The 21,353-nt window shown below is 44.3% G+C and overlaps 1 protein-coding gene across 1 annotated transcript in view; it reads left to right on the plus strand.

Annotated features, from left to right (window-relative positions):
* The window catches only part of SPTAN1 (spectrin alpha, non-erythrocytic 1), a gene marked incomplete in the record, with an annotated part of 2,849,969 nt that overhangs the window by 1,584,166 nt on the left and 1,244,450 nt on the right, over window positions 1-21,353 (plus strand). Inside the window, 1 exon segment of the mRNA XM_044058813.1 lies at window positions 18,752-18,855. Coding sequence (XP_043914748.1) covers window positions 18,752-18,855 — 104 coding nt within the window.

The raw sequence follows: 21,353 nt of genomic DNA on the forward strand, positions 1-21,353 counted from the left end.
CGAAGGGGAACCTAGGCTCATAATTTTCTGAGGGGCCGTGTGGGGTGTCTGAGATTGTAGTGCGATAAGATAAAGCCTCAGATATTGTAGCTTGCCACCCGGTGTCCAGACCTCCTACTCTTCACCGTATCTTGGATTCTTCGGCATCTGAGTCGCATAAAAAGAGAAACAAAAGACAAAACATATTGCTTATCTTCCAACACCCTCTACTATCGAACAGCCTCCAGATTGACAGGCCTTCACCCAAGTCCTTCTAAACGCCTTCCTGCCCTTGTCAGGCCGCAGCTCCAGTCCAGGCTCCTTTGGATTCTAGCCCTGAAGGTAAACCTGCTCCCGATGTGTACTCGAGAGAAGAGGATTCATCAGATGATGAATCCCTCATTTATTCTTCTCAAATTGCTTCCCCTCTGGGATATGCTTCCCCAGAGGAGGAGTCCAGCGGCACAGACTCCCCAGGAGAGGACTTCACCTTTGGGGAGACTGTTACACAAATGTAAAATTTCCTGATTCACAGCCTCCTGCACCCAAACAGCCAGATAGATTCTCCAGGGTCCCTGATGAGGCTAAATTCCTGTATAAAACCCCATCTGCAGACCCCTCAGTTATGAATGTGGCTGCTGACAAAACTTCGAAGTTGCTTCCCTCCACCTCTGTACTGCCCTCAGATAAAGAGAGCAGACCGGGGAAAAAGTATACACCTCTGCCACTGTAGCAGTAAAAGCCATCAAATACCAGACACACATGGCCAAATACTCTGTGGCTCTAATGGCAGATGTGGTCAAACAATTGGGAGAGCTCCCTGACTCCCCAGCCAAGGCCAGAATATCCACACTTGTGAATTCCTGCACTCAAATAACCAAACACTGTATCAGGTGTAGTTATGCTGTAGAAACCTCATCAGACCTGCCGCCTCTGGATCTGTCATCAGGAGATGCTCTTGGCTTATATTACAGCCACTGCCTCATGACTTCAAATCTAAACTCCTGGATGCTGATCTCTTCAAGACCCTCCAGACAAAAGGCAAGGAGCTTCAGGATTTGAGACATAGTTTTGTCTCCCCAGTTCCATGTTTTCAAAGGAACTACCCTGCCAAAACCTCATTTGTGAGAACCTCAGCTAGGAAAATGGAAAAAAAAAACAAAAAGGACCACAGGAAACAGTCCCCTTCAAGGTCTGTTTCCTCTGTGCCTACTTCCAAACAGTCCTGTCAGGGTAAGCCTGGTAGCCTATGACTATCAGGCACTTCACCCAGACACTCCTCTTTCCATGCATCTCTCCCTGCGTGGAATCTGGTTACCCAGGACTCTTGGGTTTTAATCTATAATAAAACAAGGCTACGTCTTGACTTGGAGAGCCCAAACCTACTCCCAAAGGCATTCCTCAACCTCCTTGAGACCAACTACCCTTCTTCCCACCAGTCCTGCAGGAACTTCTCGCTTGGGGAACAGTTCAAGAAATCACTTCACATGCAAGAGGAAAGGTGTTTTATTCCAGAATTTTCCTGGTCCCCAGAAAAGAAGGACCCTGGAGGCCAAGCCTTCCCCAGGCCTTCTTAGTATCCTTGGATATAAAGAATGCCTACTTGCACATCCCAATCTATCCCCTCTTCAGAAAATTCCTCCGCTTCTTGGTGGATTTGGCATACTTTCACTTCTTTGCTTTACCATTTGGTCTCTCTACGACCCCAAGAGTATTTACAAAATGTCTGACTCTAGTCATGGTCTTTGCCAGGACAAAGGGAATACATCTTTCCCCTACCTCAACTATATCCTTATTCAGGCTGTGTCAAGTACCATGGCCCTACAACTCTTGGACTTCACCATCTCCCTCTTGACAGATCTGGGATTTACCATAAATCTCAAAAAATCATCCATAGTACCCACACAGGATCAGGTGTTCTTGGGATGTCTGATTCTGACAGGGAAAATGATGGCCTGCCTTCCCCCAGAAAACAATTGTGTTACTCACTTCTTACTTCAGGGAAATACTTCCTCTCAAAGCCATTTCAGCCAAGGAATTTCTCAGAATCCTGGTATTCATGGCCTCCACCATCCCCATGTTACCTCTGGCAAGGCTTCACATGAGGAAGTTCCAATGGTACTTGTGAACTATCTGGAAGCATCTGCATCCCCTAGAGTTCATGGTCCTCTTGCTACCATGCCTTGCCAGGGAACTGAATTGGTAGATAACCCAGATTCAGGCAAACCCAGGCCTGCCCTTGCAAGCCCTTCCCCCCAACCAGGAATTCACAGATGCATCAGACACAGGATGGGATGCAATGTTTGGAGAATGGAGAGCGAGGAGCTCCTGGACCCTCACTCAACAGAAAGACCATATCAATATCCAGGAAATGAGAGCCTTGATATTGGCCTTACTAATCCTCAAATATCAGCTTCTTCCAGGCACTCTGAGGTGGTACACAGACACTACCACTGTGCTGTGGTACATCAACAAACGGGGGAGGACAAGGTCCTACCTCCTGTGCAGGCTGGCCGTGCAGGCTTGGGGAAATCACTCTGGAAAGGCAAATCATGCTCCAAGTGGTATACATCCTTTCTACAGGCAATTTAATGGCAGATTTATTAAGCAGGACCATGACCCTGTCTCACAAGTGTATGCTGAACAGAGATGTGTTTCTGGACCTGGTCCATCGGTGGGGTATTCCAGATGTGGATCTTTTTGCCTCCCTCATGAACAGACAGCTTCTAACCTTCTGCTCCAGGACACCACATCCAGAAGCATGGAAAGTGGATGCTCCTTCAATTCCCTGGAAGGGGGATGGAAGCTTATGCATTCCCCCCAATGTTCTTCGTGTTTCACTGTTGCAGTCATTACATTTGGGTTATCTGCCTGCAGATAGCCCTCAGCCGGCCTGAGTGTCATAGTCTTGGGTCCTGCGTCTGATGCTGTCTCTTCTTCCTGATACCAGCTACTTCAGATTTGCAGGCCCCTACTGAGACCCATTCGGAGTCCGGTATGCTGCGAGATGCTTCTTCGACTATGGAACTTGTGGATGTCTCTACCTTGGATGGGTCCGGAGCCGCTGTGCAAGCACTGGCTTCTGAGGGTGTATTCAGGCCTACTGACTTGCATTTCAAACCAATGCCATCTTCTTCTTCAAGGCCTAAAACTCGACCCACGCCTAGAAAACCGATGTCCAAACCGCATGGTCAGGCCCATATGCCTAAAAACAAATGATAAGAATGGCCGAAGACCTTATTACTTTAATTAGAGGAAGCCAGCCTTCACCTTCTAAAAGACCTAGAACAGATTTTCCTTCTGATTCTTCTGATCAGGATTCTGAAATTTCTGTTTCTTCTGATTACCAGGATTTGCCTTTATCCACCTATGAGGATTCTGATGCAGAAGACTCCATACACTCTGCTTCCCCTCCAGAAGATTTTTTTCTTTTGGTGAAACCTTGCACACTCTTAGGGAGCATTTCCGCTGGGAAAGCCAGGATTACTCTGACTCCAAAAAGAGGCTTAGGGAATTTTTACTCCTACCTCAACACAGGCCTTTAGCTATCCCTCCTGTCCTGGACATAGTAGATGATGCCTTCTTGGAATCTAGACTGGCCCCAGACACTTTACCTCCGTCTCCCAGGAAACCTGACTGGTATTACAGAGTACCTGACTCTCAGAAGTTCCTCTTCAAGAATCTTAGTGCGGACCCAGAGACTATTTCACAGGGACCTAAAGGCATTAAGGCTACTACTGCCAAAAACCCTACCTCCTCTGATAGAGATTCCAGAGCCTTGGACAGATGGGGTAATAAGGTATACACTTCTGCTACTTTGGCCATTAGGGCCTTAAACTGCCAGTTTCATGTGTTAAAGTATCAGCAGCATATTATTGGGCTACTTAAACAGAAAATGATGTTGATTCCTGACTGTGCTGAAAATAAAGAATTACAGGATTTAATGCATTCTGCTGAACAAGTTGGTAAACATACTTTGCAATGTGGTTTTGACTCCTTAGAAGCATCTTGCAGGGGTGCTGTCACTGGGTCTGTTCTTAGAAGGCATGTTTGGCTTACGAAGCAAAATTTGCCAGGTCATGTTAAAGCTAAATTACTGGATGCTCCCTTAAACCAAGACCGCCTGTTTGGCAACAGAGCAAAAGAAGTACTTAAAACAATGGATGAAAAAGCTAAATCTGTGCAAACTGTTAAAGATTTCCTGCAAGTATTGCCTCCCAAATTTAGTAGACATTGGCCTTCTAAGAATTGTTCCTTTCCTGTCTCTTCCAGGCCTTCTCAGTCCAAACCCAGGAACAGCAGACCACCTAGGCTACAGTATCAAGGTACTCACAGGCCTAAGCAGTGGGGAGGGGGGGGCTCCCACTTTCAAAGCTGGAAGTAGTAAGACACCCCCTATGGAAAACTGTCACAATGACTTAACCTTAAACCTTCCAAGCCCTGCACAACTGCCTGCTCCCTTAGGGGGAAAGATTGCCCTGCATGCAAAAAACTGGGAACTCATTACTAAGGACAAATGGGTTTTAAATATAGTTTCCCAAGGATACAGATTCCACTTCCACACCTTACCAACCCCAAACGGTTGGCCAGACCTACCCCCAAGTCAGTGGGCAGAGGTTCAACAGCAGGTTCTCTCTCTTGTAAGTATCAGGGCTATTCAACCTGTCCCAGCAGAAGAAAAGGGGACAAGGTTTTTACTCAAGACTTTTCCTGGTACCCAGAAAAGACAGCTCATGGCGTCCTATCCTGGACCTCTCTATTCTAAACACCTTTTTGGTAATCCCAAAATTCAAAATGCTAACTCTTCATCAGCTGCTTCATATGCTAGGCAGAGATGCCTGGTTGGCAACCTTGGACTTAAAGGAAGCTTACCTGCACATTCCAATAAGGGAATCTTGCAGGAAATACCTACGCTTCAGAGCAGTCTACATGCGCTGTCAGTTCTCTGCACTTGCCTTCGGCTTATCTGCTGCACCCAGGGTATTCACAAAGTGCCTAGCTCCAGTCATTGCATTTTGCAGGCAAAAAAATATTCAAATATACCCATACCTGGACGATTGTCTAATTCAGGCAGAAAGCCAGGACATGCTACTAAATCATCTGGCATTTGTAAAGAAGCTGCTAACCTCACTGGGGTGCACCATAAATGAAAAATAATCTCATCTAGTACCCTGCCATCAAATTGTATTCCTGGGAACATGTTTGAACACAACTTCCCAGATGGCTTACCTCATGCCAGAGAAACAAGTTTGACAGCCTACTTCAAACTACTGGCCACAAAGACCCAGTTATCTGCAAGGAAAATCATGCAAGCCCTGGGGTTCATGGGCTCTTGCATCCTACTAATTCCATATGCAAGACTGCATATGAGGAAACTACAATTGTATCTAAAAAGACTATGGTGTCAACATTCTCAGGACCTGGAATCTATGATTCTTGTCATTCTTTGTATAAAGACAGAGTTTCTTTGGTGGGGCAGAGGCCTGCTACCACAACAAGGGACTGCCATTCACTCTACCCCCTGCCACCAAACCCTAACAACAGACGCATCAGACTATGCATGGGGCCTCACTTGGCAGGGCAGTGCATTCAGGGCAAATGGAACCCGAGTGAAATGTACCTGCATATCAATCAAAAAGAAATGTTTGCTGTACAGAATTCTTTGACAGCCTTCAAGGACCACATTCTTCAGGACAATTATTGGTAAAGACAGACAACACTACTGTTATGTGGTACATAAACAAGCAGGGGAGGACCCACTCTTACCCTTCTGCAGACTATCCATGGCTCTGTGGAACACAGCTTTGAGCTACCAAGTGCACCTACAAGCTCAGTTCTTGCCAGGCAAGCTAAATTCACTGGCAGACAACTTATGCAGAAGTCTTATGGACCCACACGAGTGGAAACTGGAACCAAAGATATTCAACATTTTGAGAAACAAATGGGGGAACCCAGAGATAGACCTGTTTGCCTCCCTTCAGAACTAGCATTTGGACAAGTTCTGCACAAGGACTCCCCACAGACAAGCTTGGAAAGTGGATGCCCTGTCCTTCACCTGGGAAAGCCTCTGTTTATGCCTTTCCCCCTCTACTTCTCTCGAAAGTTCTGCTAAAGATCAAACAGGACAAACCAAGGAAAATACTGATTGCACCAGACTGGCCATTTCAGCAGTGGTACCCCCTCTTGCACAGTATGTCACTGCTGAAACCGTGGCACCTGCCTCAGACCCCTTCCCTGCTGTCCCAGCAGGAGGGCCAGATTCTGCACCCCCAGCTTCAAACCCTGAACCATGCAGCCTGGATAATTACTTGAGCTCTCCAATAACATCCCTCAGTAAGCAGGTGCTAGATGTCATTCTGGAGGCAAGGAGGCCTAGTACTAGAAAATCCTATGCTGAAAACTGGAAAATATACTGTTCCTGGTGCCAGACTCAGGGGATGGTCCCAACAGTGCCCAGCTTACCGCATATTCTTCAATACCTAACAGAGATGCTCCACAAGGGCCTTTCCTTCTCATCAATTAAAATTCATGCCTCAGCCATTTCAGCACATTATAGTACTGAGCTTACCCCTCTTCTCTCACCCCCTGCTGAAACAATTCCTCAGAGGTGCCAAACATTCAAGATCACCCAGGAGAGCCCCTACTCCAGCCTGGGAACTTAACTTTGTATTGGAAAAGCTCACTCTACCTCCTTTTGAGCCAGCTGCAACTGGAGAGTTGAAATTCCTTTCTTGGAAAACAGTTTTCCTTCTAGCCATCACTTCAGCAAGAAGAGTGTCTGAATTACATGCCCTCATGGCAGTGGAGCCCTTCATCATCTTCCATGCAGACAGGGTGTCCCTCAGGACCTTTCCTTCCTTTATGCCCAAGGTGGTATCCAGTGTGGCCCTTAATCAGTCCATTCATTTGCCAACCTTTTTTCCTGATCCACAGAACAAAGGAGAACAAATACTGCACTCTTTGGACATGCATAGACAACTTAGATTTTATTTGGACAAGACTAAGCTTCTCAGAAAACTGAACAGCTGCTAGTTGCCTTTGCTGCAGGAGCAGAGGGGAAGGCCATTTGAAAGCAAACCATTTCTAAGTGGATTGGCCATTGCATTCATTTCTGCTATAAGCACCATGGAAAACCTACCCCACAGGGGATAAGATCACATTCCACCAGGGCTGCATCTACCTGTACAGCCTTTCTCAGAGGTGTCCATACCAGGGACATCCTAGAAGCTGCTACCTGGAGCTCTGTACATACCTTCACCAAGCATTACCACTTGCCTATTTTTTCTAAATCCAGAGCTGGTTTTGCCGCTGCAATCTTGCAGGGTTTAATAGCTGGTCCTAATGCTCTCTAACTGCCTCCTCCCTTCCTTAGCTTTGGGAATCTACCCAAATGTAATGACTGCAACAGTGAAACACTAAGAACATAGTACAGTTGCGTACATTTACCATAAATGTAGATGTTCGAATGTATTCAGTGTTGCAGTCCTGGTTACCCTTCCTCCAGCCCCCTTACTTCTCTTGGCTATACCTTTCTTCTTGTTTAGTGTATTTCAGCTTTTGGGTGTATTTGCTTTTTGTTGGAGGTGTAACCTTCTATATAATTGCTTCCATTATGGGGGCACCTGACATCTGGGGCAAGAAAAACTGATGTAATGGTGTCAGCTGCATGCTTTATACCTCTGACGACCTGACGTCATGGAAGAAGAGACAGCATCTGACGCAGAACCCAAGGCTTTGATATTCAGGCTGGCTGAGGGCTACCTGCAGGCAGATAACCCAAATGTAATGACTGCAACAGTGAATACACTCGAACGTCTACATTTATGGTAAGTGTACACAACTGTACTTTCCCTCTCATATGAAGAGTCTTACTAAAAATTCAGAAGGAACAGCCTCAAATCTTGCTGGTGACTCCCGATTGGCCAAGAAGGCAGGATTGGTTCCCCTATTACTACATCTAGCCAAGGGCAGTCACCACAAGTTACCCCACCAAATGGACCTGCTCACACAGGAGAAGGGAACACTCTTACACTCCAGCTGTTCACACTGAACCTTGCACTGTGGGTGATAGGGCACTGATTCCCTTCAGTCACCTTTACACACTTCAAGTTTTGCAGGAGTCCAGGAAGCCAGCTACCAGGAAATCTTACATGTCTTAAGTGGAAGAGGTTTTCTGTGTGGTGTCAGAAAAACAACTTACAACCCCAAGTGGTCTTGTCTTACCTGTGTGATTTAATGAAGTCTGGACTATCCTACTTCTCAATTAAAACACACGTATCTGCCATCTCAGCATGCCCGCCACTGGTACCACGTTTTTTCTTCCAGGTTAGAAGTTAAATTTTCCTGAAAGGGACACTACGTCTCAGGCCCCCAAGGAAGCCCATTCCGCCTCCTTGGGATCCAAATTTTGTTCTGGAAAAATTGAATCTCCCACCCTTTGAACCAGCCAAAGACTGCTCCCTCCATCACTGCACTTGGAAAACTGTACTCTTGGTGGCCATTACTTCAGCAGAAGGGTTTCAGAACTTCAAGCCCTTATAGCCTTTCCCCCTTTTACTGTCTTCCACAGGGGCAGGGTATGTTTACTTTCCAACCCAACCTTCATGTTTAAAGTGGTCAATGAACTGTCCTTGAACTAAGCCATCAACCTGCAAACCTTTTTCCCCTCTCCACAAAACCCAGCAGAAGGGATACTTCACTACTTGGATGTACACAGACAGCTCAGATATTTTTGGCTAAGACCAAACCCATCCGCAAATCAGACAGGTTCTTCATCTCATGCCACCCAACAGCCCTGGGACACCCTGTTTCCAAGCAAACCATATCCTCTTAGATATATAAAACCATCTCTTTCTGTTACACAACCCATGGCAGAATGCTCCCCTCTCCACTAAAGGCACACTACAGTAGGGTAGTGCCCTCCTCAGGGGCATTTTTTAAGAGTCTGGACACAGCTGCAATTCTTGAAGCAGTTAAATAGTCCTCTGTACACACATTTGCTAAGCACTACAAATTGGACATTGTTTCTATAGCCAAAGCAGAATTTGCCAGAGCCATCCTTCATGGGTTTGTTGAAAGTGCTTCTTGTCCTCCACCCTTTTCTTAGGGTAGGAGCTTTTGCACTCTCCCTTGTGTTATGGATACAGCAGCATATGAATAGAAGGATGTAGTATTGTTGTAAGAATGTACCATAACCTTAGATGTCCTTCTTTTCTATATGCTGCTGTATAGTTTCCCACCCAGCCTTCCCCATCACACTTGCCTTGACTCATGGAGTACCCAGTCCGTAGTCACCGACTCCGGTGGCGATCATTTCTGAGGAGGGTGCGTGCTGACGTCTGCTTTAAAACTGATGTCCTTTTACAACCGACATCTGCAGGACGTCGAGCACAACTGAGCGGTACCATCTATCTTTTGTATAATGGGCAGACGTATGAGAGTCCACCAGAGGTAAACTCCCTTGTGTTATGGATACAGCAGCATATAGAAGAGAACGGCATCTAAAGTTGTGGTAAGTTCTTACACAATACCTTTTTTTTTTTTTTTTTTATGAACTATTAAAAGTAGTATTTTATTTCAAGCCCTTCTGAGTCCGTTTAATAGCACTTTTGGGGAAGCAATTACCATAGTCTTTTGTTCAGTGCTAGTTGGCAGGAATATCCTTCCCTGGGATTTTGAACTTCTGATTTGACAGATAATTTTTAAGTGGGTTCATCTTGAGCTGTGGACCAGGTTTGTCCAGTAGTAGCTCTAACGTTGTCATTTTCATTCGTTCATCAACCTGTGAGTTTGGATCCGAACATCTGATCTGAGACCGCCACTTTTTTATAGCTTAGGATCAAACTCTCAAGCTCCTCCCTTGCACATAATGCCCCTGTCCTCCAAATTACTTCAGATCTCGTTTGCAGCACTTCTAGCAAGCTGGGTTTTTTCTCTCTCGGAGCTCCTTGTGGGTTGGGAATTACTTAAATTAAACTTTATTTTCTTGATCTTATTTGTAGCTCATCACCTTCCTTACCCTCTTACAAACCTTTATTATTTTCAGGTTTCTCCATTAGGTGTTGATACTTTTATACATTCAGGTATTTCTTTCCATACCATTGTTGGTGGTTTTCCTTTTGTTCCTTCTTAAAGAAAAACAATAAAATAAAACTTTTCTCTTAAAACTTTGTTTTTGTTTTGTAATGTAATCAAATTGTGGCTGATAAACCTGGCAAGCTTGTTGGGTTCATAAAATGTATTACCCATGGGCACAAGATCCTTCAGTCTGATGCCGACAGAGAGTGCATTTACTGTCTAGGGCCCAGTCATTTTGATGTATCCTGAGAGATTTGTGTGGGCTTCAGTTCCCATGCTCTGGTGGAACACTGAAACAAGCTTATTCTTAAGGGTGTTCTTTCTCAGTCTGCTTCTGTTGCTGGTCCATCTTGGGAATCAGGGGCTCAAACCCCCTACAAGAAAGCACAAGGAGCCCAGATAATGCTCCCCTGCTTGGTCTCCTCCTAAAAGGGCTACCTTTGAGCTACCAGCTAAGACTCTCAAACTGTCAGATCTGAGGCCTTTGGATCCAACATAAACTTTGTCACCTCCTTGGCGTGGAACTCCAGTCCCTCCCTAGAGATCGCATCTCCACTGTAAGGTCTCCCTTTCTCGAAGGAACCCCAAAGAAGTCGTTGAGACCGCCCTCATAGTCATCCTCCAGATCTTCCCTGAGCCTTTCTGAAGCAGAGGTGGACAGGATAATGAGGAGATTCTTCAGGACACAGATACAGATTAGAGTTTTGCCTGCTACATCCCCTACTGGATCTGTGAGACACACTACCTTTATGCCTTTGATTTCTCCTTCTCCAATCTGACCTTCCTTGTCGAAGCCCTCTGATCCGGACGTATCCAGAGTCGACACGTCAGATCCGATGGCCGTTCCTTGGCTCCGACAATATCTCTGTTCTGATAGTCTCTGACCTTCTTAGAACTTGATGTATCTTGGAGCTGAAGCTTCTGCGTCGGGTCTGAGGGAATGGCCTCGACTCTGAAGCTTTCTGAGCCATCGCTTTCCTTCTGAGCTTCAGCTCATGACAGCTCTGATCTGACTCCCCCTTCATTGCAGGGGATCCATGAGGGATTAGAGTTGTTTGCTCCAAGAACCTCAGTTCAGGGTAGATTGCTTTTGGCTTCTCTGGATCCTTCTGTATTGAAAGTGGTGGAGAAGGTTTTCTCCAGCCAGTAACTACCTTGAATCTACCTCCTATAGACCCCACTCCTGCTCTGACTTCTGTTCCTAAACATACTCATTCTCCACCTCAGGGACATCCAAATCCTAAGACTCTGAGCAACTCCCTCCGCGTAGTGCCGTGTCTCTTCAGTCACCTCCCCAGAACATCACACCAAAGAGGTACCTTGATAGAGAGACTGTGCAAGATGAGGCATTGGATTCCCCTCAAGAATCACTGACAGAAAACACAGACGTTGATGAGGGGGAAGGGTCCCCAAGATCTCCACCTGATGATGTCTTCTTTGGAGACATCCCTGAAGTACTGCACCAGACAGGGGGCTGGTTTACCCAAAGCCCTTCCTCAGAGGAGTCTGTGTTTTTGGAGGCCTTTCAGGTCTGAACTATCTACATCTCTGGTTCCCCACCCCATCCCAACCAGTGGAGCTCATTCCAAAGAGAGCTGATAAGGTCCTTAGTGCCCCATCTGATAGGCAACGCTGGACCAATGGTTCACCGGTAGATGCCCTGGTTGTTATGGCTGCCACTAAAAAGGAGCTGGCTGAGCAGAGCTCCTTTGTCCATCCCCTTAACAGGGAGGCTAGGGCTCTGGATAGATTTGGGAAGCGAATGTACACTTAAGTGACTTTCGCAGTGAAATTGCTGAATTACCTGGCACACTTCACCAGACTACAGAGACTTACTTAAGGAACTCTATAGTTTTGCCCTAGGGTCTATGTCTGCAAAGGAGCAGGAAACCTTTTCCTCCAGATTGGCCACCCTACAGTCTATCTCTAATGCTTCCATGAGGCTAATATAGCATGCTGCAGAGGATACCTCAAGGTCGACTGGTTCAGGCATTACTATAAGGTGTCATGCCTGGATACGACTCTGTGACTTTGTGCCACCTTTCATGGCATCCTTCATTAGTGCTCATTCTGATGGATCGTCATTGTTTGGCCCCACTGTTAGAGACACTCTCCCTTAAGACAATTCTTTTTCTTTTATTTGTATATATATATATATATATCTGGTTTCCTCACAGTAAGACGTCCTTTTCGATTCTCAACTAGAGCGTCTTCTGTGTGGAGACACGCATGAATGGGCGTACCTTCGTTGAAGGTTGTGTGTCAGGGCCAGCAACTCGGCACGTAAAAATCTACTGCCAATCATTAGCGGACCGGAGTTCCACTGTGGTGACTCCTAACCGGGAAAAGCCGAAAGACACAACAATATATATCTATATCTATCTATATCTATATCTATATCTATATATATATATATATATATATATATATATATATATATATGGTATGGTGGTAAGGAATTGTGGTTCAGAAAGTCTTAAGGTCCTTTTCAGGAATCACAGGGAGATTTGTCCCCCAGAGGCAGAGGGGGAAATAACTATAATGGTAGAAGCCACCTCTGCAGTAGAGGAGGTCCACAAAAACAAGCATCACGAGATTCCTTCTTAGATAGATCCTTTCAGCACTCCTGAGATGTTGCCTGACTGTCCCTGTATGGAGGCAGTCGGGAGGCACTTATCCTTGTACCCAGACACCTGGTTAGCCATCACAAATGATTGTTAGGTGCAAAGGATCATATCCAGAGTATATTCCATTGCATTTTTCCAGAATCCAAAATCAAGCAAGACTCTCCCTGATATTCCACACAATCAGAGGGAGGAAGCACCATTACAAATTGAAAAACTGTTAGAAAAAGAGTCGTCCAGGAGGTCCCACCAGACCAAGTCGGATCTGGAATGTACTCAAGGTTCTTTTCAGTGCCAAAGACGACAGGGGACCTAAGGTCAGTCTTGGACCTGACCCCATTAAACAAATCAGCTGACAGTGTGAAGTTTTCGATGGTCATAGTTCAGTCCATTCTACCTCTGTTATGAAAGGATGACTGGATGTGCTCCATCGACCTTATGGATGTGCAATATCACATCAAAAGGAACAGGTGCTCCAGAAAGTTTTTGCACTTTCGGCTGGGGACCAGTCATCATCAGTTCAGAGTGCTGCCCTTTGGTCTCGCCACAGCCCCCAGGGTGTTTACCAAATGCATGGCGGTGATAGCAGCTCACTTGAGACTGCCTGGATTCAAAGTGTTTCCTTATATAGATGACTGGCTCCTGACCGCACCAACTAGGCATCTGCTATTACAAGCCAAGGATTGTCTACTACAGTTAGCCCCCGCCTTGGCCATCACAATAAGAATGCAGAAATCTTAGCTACAATCTGTACAGCTGATAGACTTTATAGGAGCTCATCTAGACACAGCCAGTTGTATAGGCTACCTGACTCCAGACAGGATTTGCACTTTAAGATGACATGTCAGATAAATTCTAGCAATTCAAATACCCCCAGCAAGCCTAGTCCTCAGAGTATTTGGTTTGATGGCTGCCACAATAACCTTGATTTCAACAGCTGGCTTACACATGTACTTCAAAGGACTCTGGCGGTCCAGTGGTCCTTACACTTCTGTCTGCTGACTGGCGCTATCAGGTTGTCCTGCGTATGCAAAGACTCACTTCTGTGGTGGCTCCACTTGGAAGAAGTGGATCAAGGTTGACCTTTTGTTCTTCCACCCCCCCCCCCAACTCCACGTTGACCATTGATGCTTCCCAACTGGGGTGGGGGCATTACCTGGGTTGTACAGTCCAAGGCATGCAGTCGACATAAGAGACCAGTTTGCACATCAGTGTCCTAGAGATGAAAGTGATGCTTCTAGTGTTGCAAGAATTTCAGAGCCTGCTACCTCTTGGAACTATTGCAGTACAAACAGACAGTATGTCTGTAGTATGGTATATCAACAAATGGGGAGGAACCAGAGCTTACTCTTTATGTTGAGAAGCAGTGAGGGTTTGGCAGTGGGCGACCTCTTCCAACCGCTTCCTGATTGCTATGCATATTCCGGGAAATCCAACATTCTGGCAGACAGGCTCAGCAGAGTTATTCTGATGCCTTAAGAGTGGTCTTTAAATCAGTTAATGGCAAACACGATCTTTTACAAATTGGGGCAGCCTTACTGCGATCTCTTTGCCTTGCCCCTCAACAATAATTGCATCTGGTTCTTTGCCCTTATCCCTTTTCAGGGACAGTGACCCACAGATGCTCTAGTCCATGTTTGGCCCTCCAGTCTTTTTTATGCCTACCCTGTCCTATCCCCATACTCAAATTTCTTCAGAAAGCTCAGAGGTTGAAGAGCAAAGTGATCCTAAGTGCACCCTTCTGACCTTGACAGATTTGATTCTCCTTCCTTTGGTCTCACTTAGTACACCTTCCATGGACGCTGGAACCACATCCAGATCTTCTGTCCCATCCGTCAGGGCAGGTTCACCCAAATCTCCCAGAGTTAAAATTAACTGCATGGTTTCTCCAATTCCAATGATGGCTAGAATATACCAGGCTTTCTTCACTGGTTCAGAAGATTTTAATATGCTCTAAAGCCTCTACTAGAAAGATTTCTAAAAGTAAATAGAAGAGATTTTCAATATGTGCTCACCGCAAACATTTGGATCTTTTACAGCTCCTATTCCTGCATTTTTAGCAAGAAAGTAGGTTAAGATTCACCACCACTGGCTTACTAAAATGTAACTTTTATTTCTAATATAGCTATTCTGCTAAAGCTCTGGTAGAAGTAAAATGAATTAAAATAAAGCAAGATAAAATGGACGTCCCTCTCAAACGATAAGCTCTTTCAACTAAGTCTTCATCAGATCATTGTGTGGGTGGGAACTAAAACGCCTTTTTATATATTCAACAAATGAAAAAAGTCTTCTCAGTTATAATTTAGTATTTTGGCCCTTTCGGCACTCTTCACCAATGTTAATCTCCAGTGTGTAACACACCGCTCTTCTCAGCAAATGGGTTTGAAACTTGCAGACACACCTTTCTTTAGTAGCCTATCGTAGGTCTACTTGCCTTCAGCATGGATTTAAGTGGAACTACCGCATTAAGTGCTGGTGAGCGATCCGCTCTCAGGTTTATTATCCACTTAGTTTCTCTTTGTTCCATGTTATTACATAGATCCCCTTTCCTTTTGTTGGGATAAATAACTTCTAAGGCTTTAAATACAAATGAATGAGTGATGTTCTGTTTTATGTGTACCGCAAGGACATTGTGTTCATTTTGATCACTAATATCCTGTACATGTCTTTGAATCCTCTGTTTTAACATCTGATTAGTCTTGCCTACATAAAATGCAGAGCAAATTTTGCAAGTGGCTAAATAGACTTAATTAGACGTTAGGCATGTGGCAGTACAATTCAATTTGTGTCTATAGCCAGTAACGGGATGCATGAACTTTCGTTGGTAGTCTATAAGATAACAGGTTATGCATTTCCCGCATGCTTTGGTGCCTTTATTTAGTTCAGGTATATTTTGTTCAAAGCCATCTTTATAACAGAGTAATCTTTTCAGATTTTTCTTATTCCTGTAGGTGAAATGCGGAAAATCTCCCAACTATTGAACGCAACTTTTCATCCTGTGTTAGTATTGGCCAATGTTTTCAAATAATTTCACTCACTTCTCGATTGTCTGTAGCATAAGTTAGGAGGATTCTAGTCACATTATTCTCAAGTTTTTAAAACTTTCTTTTGATTAATAGCAGGATGTCTACAATATGGTATCCCTTTACTTGTTCTTATTGTATTAAGATCGCATTCAGATAACTGCAAATATTGACGTGTCTAACCTCTTTGCTGAAGACATTTGTTGAATTTCTCAACTTCCTTAGCAAAAGTTTCGTCCTGTGTACATAGCTTTGAGATCTGAGTTATCCCGTTATGCGAGATGTTTTTGGCTATGTGGCGGGGATGCATACTATTGTGGAGATAGTGATTTATCCACATACATTTTCTATGTATGCTGGTTTCTAATATGTTATGCTCAGACTAATGCTAACATCTAAAAAATCAATGTGCGTGTGACCACTGGCCAGTGAACTTCAAGAAGTCTATTGTTTGATTTATATAATCCATGAACTTCACTATTTCTTCTTCTGCACCCTGCCACAGGATGAACAAATTGTCCACAAAACGACCATAAAACAAAATTTTTGTTTTCCAAGAATTCTGAACTGAGAATATCTTCTTTGATTCCCATTCGTTAAGTACTTCTTGCTTCTATTTTTGAAAGTAGGGCAAGTGTTTCCCTACTGTTAAGGTGCAACTGGCAGCCATCTCTAATTATCACACTGGGGATAATTCATCTTCTCTGGCGTCATCTAAATTGTGTAAGACCTTTCTCAGGGCTACCTTTTCACTTAGGCCACCTATAAAGGACCCCACTCCTCCTTGGGACTTAACCATGTTGTTACAAGCTCTTGTCGTACCTCCTTTTGAACCTTCAGCCAAGATAGACTTGAAATTTCTGTCCTGGAAAACTGCCTTTTTAGTGGCCATTATGTCTGTTAAAAGGGTAACTAGAGTTACAAGTTTAATCAGTCAAACCTCCCTACTTGATTTTTCATAAAGATGTAATGACCTTTCCTACTAATCCTTCCTTTTTGCCCAAAGTTGCCTTTAAAAACAGTCAGGTCATTAACCTTCCAGTTTCTTCCCCAAGTTTCAGAAAAGAGTGAACACACTGTTCACTTGCTAGACATTCATAGACAACTGCGCTTTTTTTAATTTTTTTTTATAAACAGAACTAAATCTTTCAGAAAAGCTGATCAGCATTTCATATCCTTCTGCAATTTTAGAAGGGGATAGCCATTGTTCAAACTCGCTTTGTCTAAATGGATCACAGACTCCATTTCTCTTGTGTGTTCTGCTAAAGGAATACTTCTACCTGGTCACATTAAGGCTCATTCTACTAGATCTATATATACATTTAAAGCCTTCTGGTCCAGAGTTCTGTTAGAAGACATTTGTGCAGCTGCTACTTGGTCGAACTCCCATATCTTTGTCGCACATTAAAAGTTAGATTTTGTGGCTAGAGGTAGGGCTGTTTTGGCTCTGCAATGCTTTGAAATATCCTTCTATGAGGGCCTCCTGGGGTCACTGTAGCTGGGGACTCTGTCCCACAGGTTGAGGAATGAATGAAAATGACAATGTCAGGTAAAGAAGTTATGTACTTACCATGACATTCCATTGTGTTGTCCATTTTCATTCTTCCTCAACCTTCCCCTCCTCCATCCCCTTGTCCCTTCTGGGAGTATTTGCGAAAGTGTTCAAGAAACTACTGTTCCTTTTGAGCTCCTGGTTCTATCTGCTTTCTATCTCAGGATAGTTCTCTTTCCATAATGTAAGTATTTGCTTATCAGCTGCAGCAAACTTGATCTGAGGTAATTTGGAGGATAGTGGCAGAATGGGTAAGGGAGGAGCTCATGAGTCAGATCATAAGCTACAAAAAAGGGGCCAAGTCAGATCCGAACCCACAGGTTGGGGAAGAAAGAAAATGGACAGCACAGATGGAATGTTATGGTAAGTACATAACTACTTTTTTTTTTTTACACCTGGTAGTTTCAGTTCGTTCAAGTGATTTTGGGTCAGAGGGGCAGCACTCCTCCCACTCTCGCCTCCTGGAAACGTGGTTTCTGTTCATGTTCAAACCCTTCTTCACATGGTTCTCCTTAGAGGAATGAGAACTAGGGCAGTGGTGAAATAATGAACTTCTTACTGGCAGTAGCATGCTGTTTCTGTGGAGATTTTTCCTTCAACGGGTGTGGGTGCTGGGTTTGGCAAAGGTTATCTGTGTACATTGAGAGAGAGCTTTCTATCCCCTGTTCACCAAGGGGAATGGCGGAGGTGGAGGAGGCTTGTTCCATGGTCCTGTGGTTGTGTTAGATGTTTATGCAGCAGCCTTAGTTACAGCCTTGTCTGCTTGTCTAAGGTCAGCTGTTTCCAGTGCTTGCTTGGCCTGTGATTAGGTCCTAGGATAGTCCCTCCCCATGCTACTTTTCTTCTTTGAGGGGGCAGTTTTGGCTTTGTGTTCCCCAGGGATCAGCGTTTTAGCTGATACTGTTGTGGTTCTCTGGCTCCTTCTGGCATGATGTTTATTAGTACTTGGGACCTAGAATAGAGGGTAGTTGATGTTAGATCTAACAGACACTTTCTTATTGTAACAACTGATCTATAAAGATGACCTTGCTTGATGGTTCAGAGGAACATTTCTTTTAACAGTCTGTAGTTGGGCAAGTCTTCCTCTGGCCTTTGCAGGTTTGTAATCCCTGTAAGCCAGGCAAGTCTTCATGTCACTTGTTAACAGTCAGGGTACCAAATCATTACTATTGTGGATTTGCAGTAGGATGCTTGCTGGGACCAGATGATGAACTGGTAGACGTGAGGGGATGAGCCCAATTATGTTGTGAAGGCATAACATCACTGTTCACTTCATGGATGTGTCTGTGTGAAAAAGGCACAGAATGCTGATGGGTGGAAAGATAACCCAAATGTAATCTCCACGAACCAGGATCCTTTTTATGCATTTATATGTTAAGAATGTCTGTCTAAGTACCGCTTAGTTTTTCTTCTGCCATAGCTGTTTTTCTCTTTGTGCTGAGGATTTGGGTTGGATCTTAGCAAAATTTTAATACTTGTACTTTTTCCCTGTACAGGAGGAAAAGATAGCAGCTTTGCAGACATTTGCTGATCAGCTGATTGCCGGAGATCATTATGCTAAAAATGATATTTCTAGTCGCCGAAATGAAGTCTTGGACAGGTTGGTGAATTTGGTAGCTTCTACAGATTTCCATTGCTTTGACAGTGATTGTCTTACATCTTTGGTCCATTCATCTGTCATCACTTTTTTAAAATGGTTCACATTCTGGTGATAGTGAATTATGCAGGTGGAATATTAAACGTAGCATATTCAAAATAACAGCAGAATGGTCATGGTTAAAGCTTTAGCAGCTTAGTCATTTCATGGTTATTAGAAAAGTTGAAGCTGTACTAAGTTTATTAGGTGAGTCTAAGATGGCACTACCATAAGCAGTGATAATTTTCAAATGGGAGTTAACGGAAAAGCATCTTTTACTGTAACCTTTAGTTTTAAGAAATTTAATGCATTTTTTATTGATAATTTAAGTGTTTTAGGGGTTGGGACAATTATGTTTTCTGCTTGCCCATGTTTTTGTTAAGAAAGCACCACTTCCCTTTTTGGTACTTACATTTTACAGAATATTGCTGACAATGCTAACCATATGTCAGGTTTTTATCTTAGCTTACCTATGGAACAGTTTACCATTTCCACGTTTCTTACTTTCTCCGGATACAAGGAAAACAAAATTGCTAGACAGTCTTTGCCAGTTCATCAGGATTTTTCCTTGTTTCAACTGCAGATGGGTAACTGTGCAATGTCCATTTCTTTCCTCAGACCACTCATACTTTTTCCTAGATGTTCATCGTGTTTCACTGTTGCAGTCATTACAATTGGGTTATCCTGCTGGCAGGCTACCCCCAGTCGGCCTGAATTCTAAAGTCTAGGTCCGGCATCGGTTGCTGTCGCCTCCTCCCTGACATCAGAGCGCCAGGGGTATAAAAGATGCAGCCGACACCATTTTCTTCAGTCTTTCTTGCCGCGCGGTGCCCGAAGCAAAAGCAGTTCGCAAGTGCCGGTCGGCCGACTCCTGAGATTTTCAAGCTCGAATTTCAGTTCTGAAGTCTTCATTAAGAGCTAAGTTCCCCATTGGGGAAACTTTTTTCTTGCTCCAGACAGATGTCAGAAAAAGTTAATAATTGTATTTCTTTTGGGAAGCAAATACCTCATAAGGATTTTCATTCTTACTGCATTCCTTGCCTAGGCCCTGACCACGACGTTGCTAGTTGTCAGTTTTGTGCTAGATTTAACCAACACACTATTAAGCGTCGGTATGATTTTGCATTTCATTATTTTGGCAGAAGATTTAATTATATAATGCCGTCGGAACAGCCGACTACCGGAATTTACAAAAAACGCAAGGAAAAAGAGAAGGACAGACATCCGAGGTCCAAAACTGATGACAAGGCTTCTTCTAGGCCAGTCGCCGGTTCTCAGTGAGGCACTTTTGCAGCCCCTGACGACCGCTGCTTTAGAGCCGCAGGCCGATACCGACTCCCACGTGGACTCTCAACCAGGCCTACAGAAACTCAAGGTATTGGACCTTCGGAAACCATTCCCTCAGGTGGGTCCGGAGCCGCTGAGCAGGCATCGGCTTCTGAGGGCGTTTTCAGACCTACACAATTATATGTTAAAACTACTTCAGCTACAAAGGCAAAGACTAAAGCAGATTTAAAGACAAAGAAACAAGTACAACAGCCCCATGGACAGGTCTCCATGCCTAAAAAAACAGATGCTCAAAATGGCCGAAGACCTAATTACTTTGATCAGGGGTTCTCATCCCCTTCCTGACAAGAGGCCTAGGCAAGAGGTAGAATATGAGTCTTCAGATCAGGTTTCCATTTCATAGGTTGATACTAGGCTATCTGCCCTAGGGCACTTACAAGCCTAGCCAGAGTGTGTTTGGCTTTCGCCACCCTTTTAGATTTGTAGACTGTGCCAATTAATAGTATGTCACAGAATATAGTCCCTTTACGGTTAGTTTATTGTGCCTCTGTCTAGCAGGGACCCAGAAGTGATCCCTGGGGTATACTTATGATCTCCCATCTACTCGTCAAGATCCCTCTTGAAGAGGGTCAGTGAGGGGCTTTGCCTAACCTGGACTGGGATTTTGTTCCAGAGTGATGGGAGTCCCTGGGATATGAATCTATCCCTCCAGCATGTCCTATTTATTTCTGTGCTCAGGTTTAAGTCTCTAGAACGTGTAGCTCTAAGGGATTTGGATTTCTTGAGATGGAGCATGTCCATTAATTCTGGGTTGGACATGGCTTTATATGTCAGGCACAGATTGCCTCAGAGTAGGCGGTAAGCAACTGAGTAGAGCTGGGGTTTCTTTAGCCTAATTGCATAGGGCATCTGTTTGAGCCCCTTTATCCTCTTGGTGAGGTACTTTTGGGGTCTTTCCAGTTGTTGCAGGTGTCGGGTAAGGTACATCCCAAATGGAGCATTGTATTCAGTTATGGGCCTGATGAGTGATGAATAGTGACACAAAGACCTCTTTTGATCTAGATGTGAAACCTTTCGTGATGAGGTGGGCTATATAGAAGGTCTTTCTAACCACTTTGGCAGCGTGATTGTCAAAGGAGAGATTACTATCTACTTATCTGTTTCCTGTTCTGATC

Source organism: Protopterus annectens, chromosome 16.part0 (genome assembly GCF_019279795.1).
Source record: "Protopterus annectens isolate FY-2018-M chromosome 16.part0, PAN1.0, whole genome shotgun sequence".
Taxonomy (NCBI): domain Eukaryota; kingdom Metazoa; phylum Chordata; order Ceratodontiformes; family Protopteridae; genus Protopterus; species Protopterus annectens.